This window comes from Chiloscyllium plagiosum, chromosome 32 (genome assembly GCF_004010195.1).
Source record: "Chiloscyllium plagiosum isolate BGI_BamShark_2017 chromosome 32, ASM401019v2, whole genome shotgun sequence".
In the NCBI taxonomy this organism is placed as follows: Eukaryota; Metazoa; Chordata; class Chondrichthyes; order Orectolobiformes; family Hemiscylliidae; genus Chiloscyllium; species Chiloscyllium plagiosum.
The window spans coordinates 43930010-43945455 of record NC_057741.1 but is presented as its reverse complement, the minus strand read 5'-3'; the positions used below and the strand labels follow the sequence as shown (position 1 = coordinate 43945455).

Below are 15446 nucleotides of genomic sequence, written 5' to 3'. Positions count from 1 at the left end.
TCCCCCCAACACCCACATTCCACCTCCCCCCAACACCCACATTCCACCTCCCCCCCACATACGCATTCATGATCTTTGAGGAACATGTTTTGGGAGCGGTTTCCCACGTGTAATGGTGGATTCCGTGTCAATATTCTGACACATCTTGCAGCGTCTACCGTGACAAGGTTGTATGATGTCCTGAAAGCCCGGCAGTTTGCTACAAACGATGATCTGTTTGAGGTTTGGTGGTTGTTTAAAGGTGGGAAGTGGAGGTGTGGGGAAGGTCTTGGCGAGGTGCTCATCCTCATCGATAGGCTGCGAAGAACATGGCGTAGTTTCTCCGTTCCTGGGAAGTACTGGATAATGAAAGATACCCTGTCGGTTACAGCTCGTGTAGTCTCCTGAGGAGGTCATTACAGTTCCTCGCTGTGGCACGTCGGAACTGGCGGTCAATGAGTTGAGCATCATACCCCGTTCTTATGAGGGCATCCTTGAGTACTTCCAGGTGCCTGTTGTAGATGACGACATCTTGAAAAATGTCCATATTACAGAGGAGGAAGTGGTGGATGTCTTGAAATGCATAAAGGTGGATAGATCCCCAGGACCTGATCAGGTGTACCTCGAACTCTGTGGGGAGCTAGAGAAGTGATTGCTGGGCTTCTTGCTGAGATATTTGTATTATCGATAGCCACAGATGAGGTGCCGGAAGACTGGAGGTTGGCTAACGTGCCAGTGTTTAAGAAGGGTGGTAAGGACAAGCCAGGGAACTATAGACCAGTGAGCCTGACCTCGGTGGTGGGCAAGTTGTTGGAGGGAATCCTGAGGGACAGGGTGTACATGTATTTGGAAAGGCAAAGACTGATTAGGGATAATCAACATGGCTTTGTGCGTGGGAAATCATGTCTCACAAACTTGATTGAGTTTTTTGAGGAAGTAACTAAGGCGATTGATGAGGGCAGGAGTGGTGGACATGATCCATATGGACTGTATGCCCATCTATATGGACAAACCTGCCTTCTAAATCTTAATTCAGTTGTGAATGGGCACATTGCTGGCTGGGTCAGCACTAATTGCCTGTCCCCAGTTGCCCCTGAGACAGTGATGAGCTGCTTTTTGAACCGTTGCAGTCCATGTGGTGTAGATTGAGCTACAGAGCCCTTGGGGAGAGAATTGCAAGATTATAACCCAGAGACACTGAAGGAACAGTGATAAATTTCAAGGTCAGGACGATGAGTGGACTAGAGTGGAACTTGCAGAGGGTGATCTTCTCATGTATCTGCTGCCCCAATCCTTCTAGATGGAAGTGGTCATGGATTTGGAAGGTGCTGTCTGAGGATCTTTGGTGAAGTCCTGCAGTGCATCATTTAAATAGTACTCACTGAGTGTCAGTGATGGAGTGAATGGGTTCTTGTGGATGTGGTGCCAATCCAGCGGGGGCTGCTTTGTCCTGGATGGTGTCAAGCTTCTTGAGGGTTATTGGAACTGCACCCAGTAAGACACACACAGTTCATTCCATCATACTCCTGACTTGTGCCTTGTAGAAGGTGGACAGGATTTGGGAATCAGGAGGTGAGTTATTCACCACAGTATTCCTAGCTTTTGCCTTACTATCATATCAACTGTGTTTGTATGACAAGTTCAGTTAAGTTTCAGGTTAATGGTAACCCCAAGGATATTGATAATGCGGGATTTGGTGATGGTAACACCATTGAATGTCAAGGGGTGATGCGGAGACTGGCTCTTATTGGAGATGGTCATTGCCTGACATTTGTGTGGTGTGAATGTTGCTTGCCACTTGTCAGCACAAGCCTGGATATTGTTCAGATATTGTTGCATTTGGATATAGATTGCGTCAGTATCTGAGAAGTTGCGCATGGTACTGAACATTGTGCAATCATCAGTGAACATCCTCATTTATAGAGTCATAGAGATGTACAGCATGGAAACAGAACTTTCAGTCCAACTCATCCATGTTGACCAGTTATCCCAACCTAATGTAGTCCCATTTGCCAGCACTTTGCCCTTCCTATTCATATACCCATCCAGGTGCCTTTTAAATGCTGTAATTGTACCAGCCTCCACCACTTCCTCTGGCAGCTCATTCCATATACACACTGCCCTCTGCGTGGAAAAAGTTACTCCTTAGGTCCCTTTTAATTTTTTCCCCTCTCACCCTAAACTCATGACCTCCAGCTTTGGACTTCTCCAGTCCAGGGAAAATACTTTGTCTGTTTATCCTACCCATGCCTATCATAATTTTATAACCCCTCAACCTCTGACACTCCAGGGAAAACTTTCCCCTTGTAAGTGATTTTTCAACATTATTCTGAATTTTTTTTACAGAAAACTCTTTTAAACTACAAACCTTGTTGCGATCTTTTCAATCGATCACTAGAAATTCAAGCTTCTAAAAAAGGTTTTGGCATATACAGACATTTATAAGATTGTGATCTGTACTCTCTGTCAGCATCATATTTCCTGTTACATTTGGAATAGGGTCATTATAGACAAACTGGTCTGTACACAGTGAATGTTGATTTCTGTCTTTTGCAGACTTGAGGTGCTCTGTGGAGGATGTGCTGCCCAGTCTAAGAGAAGAAAATGTCACTGTTTTCATTTTGGATGACAAGTGTACCACAGAAAGCATTGGGAAAGATGAGATTCAAGCTGCATCTGACCAGCCATTACCTCGATCCCTCCGATCGCACGTTACCTTCAAAACCCCCTTTACCTATATCTATACATCTGGAACAACAGGTATCTCTACTTATTCTAAAATAGGCACAGTTTTCCCACTCTCTCATATTCTGTAATTATTACATTTTTATTAGGTATTTTGTGTCCTTGTACCTGAGACAATTTTGCTACTGCAGGAAAATATGCCTGTTTTGAGTGATAATTTGATTTTGACCGAGATGAGCTCTGTTACACTGACTGCTGTGACATACAAGAGGATAAATATCAAATCTTTTTAATGTCACGGTGTAATGGGTCTTCGGGATTGCTTTATGCTCCAGCTGTTTGTACTGAATTGGAGAATTTCAAATGATGGGTCTAATGTGATCCAACTCTTTTTTTTGTTTGGGTTTAAAGGATTACCCAAAGCTGCCATCATCACTCACGCTCGGGTACATCGCATGGTCTCCTTCATTATAACTTGTGGTATCCAAAGCAATGATGTGATTTATACCACTCTGCCTCTTTACCACAGTGCTGGTTCCATAATTGGAATTTGTGGCAGCATTTACGCAGGTAGGTTCTCGAATTTAAATTTGCTCCTTTATGGTTTTTACCCTGTTGCATGGCCTTGGGATGGTCTAAACTCCTTTGCTGTTCTTTGTTCCCTCAGCTGTTTGAAATAAGGTCCTTGAAACTGCTGAGGAAAAGGTGACTGACTTTGGTTTAAAGTATAACATTTTGTTAATAATCAACCTAGAGATCAGGAGTAAAGATTTCTCTTTATCTGTATCACATTGTGTGTATGTCTCTGTGTGTGTGTCTCTGTGTGTGTGTGTCTCTGTGTGTGTGTGTGTGTGTGTGTGTGTGTGGAGACATCAAGAGGGACTTCAGGAAAGTTGTTTAAAGAAGGGAGGAACTACAAAACTCGAACCACAGAGAGACAGGCAGTTCCAAGAGCAGAGAGGGAGAATGTGAAAACATTTTCTTGTCTGAATTTAGAACATCCTGTGAAATGGCCATTAGGTTTGCCGAGTAATTTCAGCACCAGATTGGTGTAATCCTGGATATGAAAGGCTTCAAAAATTTATCCCTGGTAACTCTCCCAGTCTCCCATCTGCTAGAATGAGAGATGGCAGAATTCTCAAGGTGTTAACATTTTGAAAACTACCCCTTAATGCCAACTGCTTAAAATAATTTTGTAGTGGGCCTTGACATTTTAAAAAAATCATACTGTCCTTTCATTTTACATTTTGCTTAAAAATCGTCTCCCGTATTCAACAGATTTGAAGAAATGAGTCATGCTCCTGCGGTTTCCACCATGTTGAGTTAAGATCAAGAGCAGAACCTTCTGTTTCTGGAGGTGGTGGGAAGGGCACTTAATTCGACGCAGTGTTGGTGGTGCACCCATTTCCTGCTGCCTTACAAACCTCCAACAGGACAGGCTGACTATTCCCTGTCACTACTTGAGACCCTAAAGTGTTTGATTAAGAAATACTTACAGGCCTGAGCCTGTCCAGCTGGGGTTAAACCAGCTGCAGGAGGGTCTGACACCATGCAGTTTACCCAACAGATGCTGCCCTCGGGGTAACTTGTCACCTTGTGGTGGGGTGGATGTCCCCTGACCTAAGGTAGTCAGTGATTTACCAACTGGACATTGTGTGCCAACTGGGAGCCAACCTTCTTCCCCTGTTTCTATGTTCCCTGCCCCCTCGCTCCTATGAACCCTGCCCCCATCACTGCCCTCAGTCCATGATGCTGGAACTCTGGGGGCACTCTGCCAGCAGGACCCACAGCTACCTTAATGGTGGTCATTGATTTGCTGACTTCTGACTGATTGACAGCTATCACTGGGCAGGACTCTGCCCCTGGGGTCATGACCCCAGCTGATGTTATTACTGGACGTGTTGAATCCCAGACTGAAGCTTGTTTGATCATGATCATATTTTGTTTTGGTTTGAGTTTAATGAAGTCAATTCTTACTGAAGTTGCAGATTTTGTTTTAACAATAAAACATAAGTTTGTAGAAATTAAGATAAAATAGAATAAATCAAATGATTGTCTCACAAATTTAAGAACGTCTAAACACACAGTAAAAATATAATTCCATTAATCCCAAAATACACTGTTTTATGTTCCAAAGCAATCCCTATACAATACAAAAAGCCCCCTTTTTACAGTACTCATGCCAAAGAAAAAATCCTAACATCTTGAGAGGCTTAAGGTAACTATTACCTTAACTCCTAGACTGGCAATACTAGCTTCTTTCTGAAGCTATCACTCTTGTGAACCTAAATGCTGCCTGACCTGCTGTGCTGTTCCAGCAATAAAGTTTCAACCTTAAGGTAACTATTACCTTAACTCCTAGACTGGCAATACTAGCTTCTTTCTGAAGCTATCACTCTTGTGAACCTAAACATACCTAACTTCAAGTAAGCTCTTCAGGACTTTTTCCCAACACTTCTGGTTTGGTACTATCACTAACTCTTCACTCTAAGGAATTTAGGTTTTGCTGTATTCTCCCCTTCTCAGCAGCACTGCTCTATTTAAACATCTCCATCGAGAGACGTTAGCAAACTGCCCAAAAACAGAGTTAAAGCAACAAAAAAGCTCTGTCTCTCTACCTATCTCTCTCTCTCTGTCTCTCTCTCTCTCTGTCTCTGTGTCTCTCTCTTTGTGTCTCTCTCTCTCTGTCTCTCCCTCTCTCTGTCTCTCTCTCTCTCTCTCTGTCTCTCTCTCTCTCTCTCTCTCTCTCTCTCTCTCTCTGTGTGTGTGGAAAAGTAACTCTCTCAAACTGTCTTAAAATAAATTACCATGGTTACAGAAATAATTACAATTTAATTAATTTCCGATCCACAGAAAATCCAATTGTGACTAACGCAAAATCTAAAACAGAAGCTTAAAATAAATGACTGTGTGAAGCTTGCACATTCTCCCCGTGTCTGTATGGGTTTCATCTGGGTGCTCCGGTTTACTCCCACAATCCAAAAATGTGCAGGTTAGGTGAACTAGCCATGCTAAATTGCCCATAAGTGTTCAGGGATGTGTAGGTTAGGTGCATTAGTCAGGGGTAAATGTAAAGTAATAGGGTAGGGGAATGGTCTGGGTGGGTTACTCTTTAGAGGTTCAGTGTGGACTTGTTGGGCCAAATGGCCTGTTTCTGCAGTGTAGGGATTCTATGATTCTATGAAAATATATTTAAATTAGACTGTTTGTGTCCCTCAATCAAAAGCCTATCAGAGACCTTGTGATTGATTGGGATGAGGGACGGTGGGTAATAAGATTCTGTTACAGAGATGGGCAGGGACTTACACACCACGTTCTGCTTGAGACTGACATCCTCAATCTTGGTTCATGTCCCTGTGGTTTAACTCATTGTTGGCCAGCCTCTGCTTGGTGTGGCCTGGAAACCCCGCGGAGACTCTGCTCTGCCACTCTACAGCAATGCCCAGCATCCCGGAGGGAACTGCTACAATACATCCACCCCCTAGGTCCTTGGAACCATTCCAGGAATGGGGATGGTGGCAGCAAACTGCTCCAACCATGAGCTGGTAGGTGGTTGGTATATCAGCATATACAATAGTCGTAACATTAATAAACAGCTAAATGTTACTTACAATAATTGCTCCCATTTTATTGTGAGATAATCTGGGAATGCAGAAAATTGGAGAAGAATCTTGTTTCTATTTCATTCCTTTTTTCTGACAGGGGCAACTGTTGTCTTGCGCCATAAGTTTTCTGCCAGCCAGTTCTGGGATGACTGCCGGAAGTATGATGTGACTGTTATCCAGTACATTGGGGAGGTGTTACGCTATCTCTGCAACAGTCCAAAGGTAAATGTAACCACAGATGTTGGTCATGTGAAAGATCCCACACCTTCTGGTTGTCATTATCACTGGGAAAAATATTCCAGCAGCAAAGAGAATCCATGTGATTGGAGCAGGACATCCTTCCCCTCCACCATTGCTGTCATTGTGACCCTGTCTACACCAAATGATTCCCAACCAAGAAATTCTGTTCTATGAAACCCCTTTACAATAAAGATTTGTTGGTGACTGTCATTATTTAATGTGGTGTTGGAAGGCAGGACATTTTTAAAAAAAGACTTTTCCTCTTCTGTTCTAAGTCTTCAGTTAAAAGACTTCAGAATTTCTCTTGCTGTTTTTGGAGCTACTTTTGGACAACGGTGTCATCAAGTTTGACAGGTTCAGAAAAGATTTACAAGGATGTTGCCGGGGTTGGAGGGTTTGAGCTTTAGGGAAAAGCTGAATAGGCTTGGGCTCTTTTCTCTGGAGCATCGGAGGCTGAGGGGTGACCTTATAGAGTTTTATAAAATCACGAGGGACACAGATAGGGTAAATAGACAAGGTGTTTTCCCCAGGCTAGGGGAGTCCAGAACTAGACGGTATAGATTTCAGGTGAGAGGGAAAAGATATAAAAGGAACCTGAAGGGCAACGTTTTCACGCAGAGGGTGGTACGTGTATGGAGTGAGCTGCCAGAGGAAGTGGTGGAGGCTGATACAATTACAACATTTAAAAGGCATCTGAATGGGTATATGAATAGAAAGGGTTTAGAGGGATATGGGCCAAATGCTTGCAAATGGGATTTGATTAATTTAAGATATCTGGCCAGCATGAATGAGTTGGATCGAAGGGTGAGTTTCCGTGTTGTACATCTCTGTGACTCTAAGTTTAGCACAATGGTCAGAAAGCCGAAGCTCTGGCAATGAGGCAGCCTGGACAGAGGCTGATGCTGAAATGAATGTATCATAGAATTATAAAGAATGGAAAACAGACTCATTGGTCCAACTCGTCCACGCTGATCAAGTTTCCCCAAACTATACTAGTCCAACTCGCCTGCGTTTGTCCCATGTCCCTTTAAAGCTTTCCTATTCATGTACCTATCCAAATGTCTTTTTCAAAATTGTAACTGTACCTGCATCTACCACTTCCTCGGGGAGTTTATTCCACATACGAACTATCCTCCTGTCCCTTTTAAATATTCTCCTCTCACCTTAAAAATATGCCCTCTAGTTTTGAACTCCCCCACCCTAGGAAAAAGACCTTTTCTATTCACCTTAACTGTGCCCCTCTTGATTTTATAAACATCTATAATGTTCCCCCTCAACCTCCTAAACTCCAGTGAAAAAAGTTACAGCCTATCTAACGTCTCTTTATAACTCAAACCCTCCAGTACTGGCAACATCCTTGTAATTTTTTTCTAACCCTCTCCAATTTAATAATTTCCTTCCTATAGCAGGGCAACCAGAACTTGACACAGTATTTCAGGAAAGGCCTTACCAACATCCTGTACAAGCTCAACATGATGTCCCAACTCCAATACTCAATGGTCTGAGTTAACTGTGCAGCAACTTAATGATCTAACTTATCCACTTTTTAAATTGAATTTGTTGGGTGCATTTAACACATTTCCCGGGGTCTGTGGCATCATCCTGTCAGGTGAAGACAGGCACAAGTGGGAAATGTATCAGGATCTGGTCTGGTTATGATCTTTGGGGAGCACACTGTGGCTGGGAGCTGCAGGTATGTTCCTGAGGAGCTCCCAGCCTGGAGTTTCCTTCCTCCTCTTTTCAAAAGCGGGTGGTGTTTGAGTGAAGCAAAAGGCTTTGTGTTCCATGGGGATTTCACAGTTTGCAGCAATCCTGAAAGTAAATGGAATCAGCCTTTTATAAAAAGTACAAAGTGATGAATTTAAGTTTGTCCTTAATGTGGCTAGATGTTGCTGCTTCCCCCTCAGATGGGTGTGTGGAGTACAGGTGATAAATGTTGGCCACTCAGTGATGTCCACATTGTGCTAAAGAGTAGTTTTTTTTTAAGAGACCTAAAAATCTCAATCATTTCCCCTGGACTCTGGCAGCAGCAGAACAGCTGAGCAGAGGGCTTATCAAAGACTGTTGAACATTAAATTGTAATCTTCTATTTTTCTAGTTTATATTAAGAAGGACTTTAACTATTACCTTGTTTCTTTATCTTCCACTTATTCTATGAAGGTAACCTTAATTGTTTAACTCTGTTTCTCTTACTACTTTGTACCTGGGTGTTTCTGTGCCTAAGGAACTTTGTATCTAAGATGGTGCCGTGTGTGGCGACGTTACACACATTTCACTGTACTCTTGTCCTTGAGTACGTGTGACAATAAAATCTAAATGGAAAGCAGGTTTTCTGGAAGCTATCAGGGGCGATTTGCCTGGAGTTGTACTGGCTATAGCATAGCTGGCCAGGCTGAATGGACCACCTCAGAAAATGCTCCTGAAGCTGCTGCCTGTTGCAGTCTCTCTGATTCATTAGAGCTAAGGCTCCTAACTCTCACAAATGAACAAAAGACTGTCTGTCAGGACAGCTTCTGACTTAAAACTAAACTTGAAAATGTTCCCATAACATTGCTCCTGTCTTTCTCATTGCTGGAGATCATGACACTAGAAAGAGGAACTTGCAAAATGTTACAGCTTTCACAACCTACAATGTCACAAAGTGTTTGATGGCCAGTGCAGGTCTGTTACAACCGCAGTGTATGGAATGTAGCTCAAACAGGTTCCTCTTTTCACTGAATGGTGCTGGATTCTGGGTGAGCCAGTTACAGTTCCCTAGCTTTTGCAATTCCACATACAAAGTCTAGTTTTTCTTGTAAACTTTTTAAAAAATCTTTATTTGTTTTAATGATTGCAATTTGTTTGTAGAAAAGCAACGATAGGGATCACAAGGTGAGGATGGCTTTGGGGAATGGTGCACGGCCAGATATCTGGAAAGAGTTTTTAAATCGTTTTGGAAATATCCAAGTTTGTGAGTTTTATGGTGCCACGGAAGGAAATGTTGGCTTTTTTAACAATACCGGCAAAATCGGTGCGTTGGGGAGGATCAGCGTTTTGACCAGGGTAAGAAAACAAGTTATCCTTTTATCCAAATGTGTGGTTAATAGATACACAGAAATTAGAAACAATTAATGGTGAAAATTAACATTTCCTGCAACTCAGTCCTTGTTTCATCAGCTATAGTTACACTGTTGAAGTGCGAAATGATTCTGTCACCCTCTGCTAGACCTGACTGGATCTAAGCCCCTCTTCAGTTCCGGACACAGTAGACCAAATGGCCTCCTCCTGTGCAGAAATTATTTTGAGAGTTCTCAGTTTTCGCACGACAACCTTCTTCCTTTCTTGTTTTGCATCCATTCTCCTGTCACTCATGCAGACCTCATCAGCACAACTTGAAAATGGTGCAGGGTTGCCTGTGTTCCTGTGGTAGGAGGGCTATTGGAGGGATGGTGCAGAGTAAAGCTCCTTCCATTCTCATCCACCAACTCTGCCTCGATCAAGTCCCACGTTAATTGAATCGAGAGCAGAGTGTGTTGTAAAGTGCTCTTTGGCCGAGAAATTTAATTGCACCATTCCTATTTCACAGGCTTTAAACAGATACTAACAACAAACATAGAACATAAAACATTACAGCACAGTATGGGCCCTTTGGCCCTCAATGTTGTGCTGACCTGTGAGACCAATCTGAAGCTTCCCTCTAACACTGTGTATTGTTGTTCCCTTTGACGTTTGGCATTCTTCCATCTGTCCTGATGACTGCAAGGCAAAAAACTTTGACATCTTGCCTCTTCTCATGCTGAGATTAAGAAATTCAGAAACTCAGTGTTGACACCGACCAAGGGCCTGGGGCAGTGTTCTTTATCACAGTTGCATTCCTGAATCAGTTTAATCCATTCTAATTGTGAATTCGCTGTGGTGCCAAGCACCATGTGAACAAGCACATGCTATACACCTGCTACCACCTCTCCCTCTCTCAATTACCCTTACACAAATCATGCTTTTTCACCCTCACTGACTTGTGTGTTTGCCAAATCAAATTGCTCAGTATTTCATGGTCCTTAATCTCAGATTGATCCTCTGCTTTATCCATGTGATATTTCCATTTGTCACAGTTAACCTTTGTGTTTTTCAGTGACAGGCCATGTTGAGCTGTGGGCCCTAACTTTTCAAAGGCCAGGTTTTGGTGATTAGAGCTGAGCAAATTAATATTATGCAGCATGATACTTTGATCAGGCAGTTTGAGTTCTTTTCAAATCTTAATGGAATTTAGCAGTTATTTATTTATCTTTTTGGAATAAGATTTTTGTTTGTGATGGAAAAGATTATGCCTTGTACCCAGTGTCAAATGTTAATTGCATTTAATTGGATATGAAATTATATCCTGCTGGAACTGTTTTAGGAATTGCCTGTGTTCAAGAGCAGATTGCAAAAAGAAATGTTGATTGGAGGAGGATAATAAGTAATGGGTGTCACTAAATAGAAGCTTCTAGGAAGAGTAGACTGAAATTTTAGGTTGATCCCTGGGGGTGAAGGGGTTATCTGATGAAGGGTGGGTAACAATTTCTGATCATGCTATGAGTAATATTTTCAACAGTTTTCTTGAACTGGAACATCAGCAACTTCCTGATTGACAGCGTGGACCATTGCCTGGGAATTTGGCCTCCTAAAAAAAGTTATCCCTTTAAAAGCCATACCAAATTCATCTGACATTATCAACAATTTTATTCTTTATGGTTTTTCATACAAACCCATTCTTCAAATTCCTGTATTGACTCTTTTTATGTTGGAGTTCTGATTATCCTCCCAAATTTTAGTAAAAGCCATTGTGATTGGATGCTGAAGAATTAGACTGGTTTTTGTGGTCACTGTACATTGTGTTTATGAGGGATGTTGATCCAATGATAAGTTCCAGTTAATAATTCACTGATATTCTACAGAAGTCTGATCTTTGTCCTAAACAATCTTGATGTTATGACGCAAGCTCTCCAGGATTCATGTCCAAAGTCTAAAGTCCTGCTGCTTCCATGTGTTTGTCTGTGTTTTGTGGGTGAAGAGGGAAACCAAAGAGGGAGGGAGGGGGGGTGCAGCATAGTGTGATGGGAGTGTGGATAAGCCAGTGGGTCAATGTGGGTCACTGTTCTGGGTCATCACAATGTGGACTGGGGTGGACACAGTTAAAAATCACACAACACCAGGTTATAGTCCAACAGGCTTAATTGATGAAGAAGCTTCCAAATAAACCTGTTGGACTGTAACCTGGCGTTGTATGATTTTTAACTTTTTTCTGGACTGTTTCATGTGAGGGAAATGTTAATTTGTTTTGTAAAACCACCAATTCTGTTGTAAAATTTTCACTGCTTTTTGAGACTACCAAGATATAAGAAATCTGTTGCGTTTCAGGGGCTCCTACAAGATCAATGCCCCCATACCCTCATTCCTGATGAAGAGCTGCTTGACTGCTGTGCTTTTCCAGCGCCACACGTTTTGACTCAATGCCCCCTCCCTCCACCAAGCTAACCAGGAGCTAAAAGGCACAGTTACACTTTGTCAGAAATACTAAACAATAACAGCTCCAACTTTCTCCACCAGATCATTTCCCACACTAGCCATCACTGTGGGCTCAGGAACAGCGATTGGCCATTTTATATTAGCTAAAGGGCCTTTAGTGCTGGATGGGCGTGGTCACCAGGAACTGAGTACAAGCTGTCCAGCTTCTGATTGAAGGTCATTGACCTGAAACAATAACTTTCTTTCTCTATTCACGGATGCTGCCTGATTCACTGAGTATTTCCGAGATTTTCTGCTTTTATTTAATATCTCCAGCATCTGGAAATACTTGCTCTTGATCCCACCACCACCAGAGAAAAGTGAGATTTGCTGGGTCAAGACTTCTGCATTCTGCCCCCATTGACCATTTTGAAATGAAGTTTTCCTAATTCCACTGTTTGTAAGGACTGATCTATTGTGTCTTTGGTTCCTTATTTTTAAGAATTTATCTCTTTAGTTGCTCCATCCTGCATTCAAATACTGTAACATGAATGTAATCCTGTGGCCTTGACACTAAGCCAATCCACTGGGGTTTTCTCCTCAGATGTTCATGCCGTTTCACCTGGTTAAATATGATGTTGACCGGGAAGTACCTGTACGAGATGCCAATGGTCATTGCATTGAAGTTGCTAAAGGTAATAGTTTGCTGTAATCTTCCTCCCTCCACACACACAGCTTAAAGTTTAATTGATAAGAACCTGTCTCTATGTCTGGGAAAACTGAACAAATAGTAACAAAATTCTTCTGGTTAAATCTTGTTCAGTTGGAAATTAACATCTGCATGAGATTCAAATCATTGTTGCTCAGTAGCAGCAGTGTGTCCATCTACAAGATGTACTGCAGACATTCACCAAGGCTCCCTCGATGGGTTCAATGTGAAACCTCTGCCAACTTTTAAGGAGTCAGGCAGCAGATAAACAGGACCACCACAATCTGCAGGTTCCACTTCAAGCCACACACCATCCTGACTTCTGAATTATCCCAGTTTCTTTCAACATAACTGGATTAGAATCCTGGAATTCCCTCCTCACTGGGCCTATCTGGAATTCCCTCCTCACTGGGCTTACCTGGAATTCCCTCCTCACTGGGCTTACCTGGAATTCCCTCCTCACTGGGCCTACCTGGAATTCCCTCCTCACTGGGCCTATCTGTAGCACGTGGGCTGCAGCTGTTGAAGAAATCACCTCCCCACCACCTCCTTCAGGGACTATGGCTATTGGCAAGTTTGTGTTGTGCTAGAGATTTTGAATTATACTGAAAGGTTGTAATGTTATGATATTAATAACTCGGGGAACATCGCAGAGCTTTTTTGACATTTGTGTCTCGGCAGGAGAGACTGGACTTCTCATCGCGAAAATTACAGCCAAATCCCCGTTCATTGGGTATGCAGGGAATAGCGCCCTAACCAATCAGAAGCATCTGAGAGATGTGTTTTGCAAAGGAGACTTTTACTTCAACAGTGGAGACCTCATGATGCTTGACAATGACAATTTCATCTACTTCAAAGACAGAATTGGAGACACATTCAGGTCAGAGGCACATAGGGCTTTGACCCAAACTGATGACCTGCGTTTTCTATATTTTCCAGATCCTCTGCTTCAAATATTCATCAATGGAATTGTAATTATTTTAAAACTTTCCTTTGAAAGTGAAATTCAGTATATATCCCAAATCCCTAACGATCAAAGTGAGTCCAATGCACGAACAGCTTGGAAACAAGAACTTTACCCCAATACACTGATGTCTTACGATTGTTCAAGTTGTTACATAGATAAAACTAAAGTGTCTACAAGGATCTGTTTCTGATAGTGAGTGTTTCATTCGCACAGACTGTGTCCTTTTCATACCTAGGTAGAAAGGGGAGGATTTTCCATCATTTTTGAGGGAACTCAGTTTTATCTCGGATAATATATGGTGCTTCCCTGTCCTGTTTCCCATCGGGAATGTGAGACTGTATGTTCAGTTATTAGGATTTCCCATTTTGGGAAATACAATCTCTGACCCTAATTCCTGACACCTGGAAGTGTGATGCTTTGTAAAGCTTTTGAGATTCACGTGAAAATACAAAGAGAAATACAGTAACTGAATAGTTTTTCTAAGATAAAGGTTGGAAATGCCGGATTTCTCACTCCGAAATGATGCAAGGGTCAGATTGGGAAGGATTTTGAAGGGTGTTTATTTGTGTGTTTGAGGTCATTAGCAAGTTGAGGCAGCCCAGTCAAAACTGAACGAAAGTAACTTGAGTGAGTCCGTGGCTCTGAGTGTTTTAACTCACTTGTTTGTTTTAATCGCGGTTTTGTGTTTAGATGGAAAGGGGAGAATGTATCCACCACTGAGGTGGCTGATATTCTGTCGGTGCTGGATTTTATTCAGGAAGTCTGTGTTTACGGAGTGACTGTTCCAGGTATGAGACATACTGTGTAACAGATATCTCAAATCATCTACTTTGTGAACAAACTAACCCTTCACCACTCTGTGTCCTTGCAAACATCCCAGCTCCAAGCTCCCTTTCCCCTCTGGTTTCTAGCTGTGCCACTCCCTCCCAAATCCATTCCCATCCTTCCCAAAACTCTCATGTTTGAATTAGTCCAATCAGGTTTCTGCTCCTGCCACTTTACTGAATAACTTTGAACAAAGTCACAGATAATATCCTTCCATGATTGGTGAACTTTCCCTCCTTTATCCTTTCCAACTTTTTTGTAGCCTATCTCACAGGTATCACTCAGTCCTCCTCCAACTCCTCTCCATTCTCAACTCTTTGTGTTCCCTGGGGTGGAGGAGTCCAGAACTGGAGGGCATAGGTTTAGAGTGAGAGGGGAAGATATAAAAGGGATCTAAAGGGCATCATTTTCACACAGAGGGTGGTGCCTGTGTGGAATGAGCTGCCAGAGGAAGTGGTGGAGGCTGGTACAATTACAGCATTTAAAAGGCATCTGGAAGGGTATATGAATAGGAAGGGTTTAGAGGGATATGGGCCGTGGGACTAGATTGGGTTGGGATATCTGGTCGGCATGGACGGATTGGACAGAAGGGTCTGTTTCCGTGCTGTACATCTCTTTGACTCTATAAATGGGGCTATATTAGTTTAGGATATCTGGTCAGCATGAATGAGTTGGACCGAAGGGTCTGTTTCCGTGCTGTACATCTCTATGACTCAGCGAGTCTATGTGATCACAGCCATTGCTGGTCATTCTGTGACTTGTCTTCCTGCTGCCACACTGTGCTCCCCTCACCAGGTCATTCCCCGGTGCCCCTCCTGTTTCCTGTCTACATCCTGTCCTTTGGCAAACCATCCGGAAACACACTGTCAGCTTTCAAATGTTCCCTGACAACACGGAGTTCTACCTCCCCCCCGACTAACTTTCACCCCTTCCTCCCCCTTCCCATCCTCCCCCCATCTCCCCCTCATTC

The 15446-nt window shown here is 42.7% G+C and overlaps 1 protein-coding gene across 1 annotated transcript; it reads left to right on the top strand.

The window, feature by feature from the left end:
* Positions 1 to 2519: 2519 nt before the first annotated feature.
* Positions 2520 to 14863, top strand: LOC122539586 (very long-chain acyl-CoA synthetase-like; the record flags this gene model as incomplete). The annotated part of the gene is made up of 7 exons (XM_043674587.1): positions 2520 to 2739; positions 3076 to 3234; positions 6367 to 6491; positions 9357 to 9551; positions 12580 to 12670; positions 13366 to 13564; positions 14342 to 14863. Coding segments are annotated over 7 exons (1107 nt in total), but the record flags the coding sequence as incomplete, so codon positions are not given.
* Between the last annotated feature and the right edge of the window lie 583 nt (positions 14864 to 15446).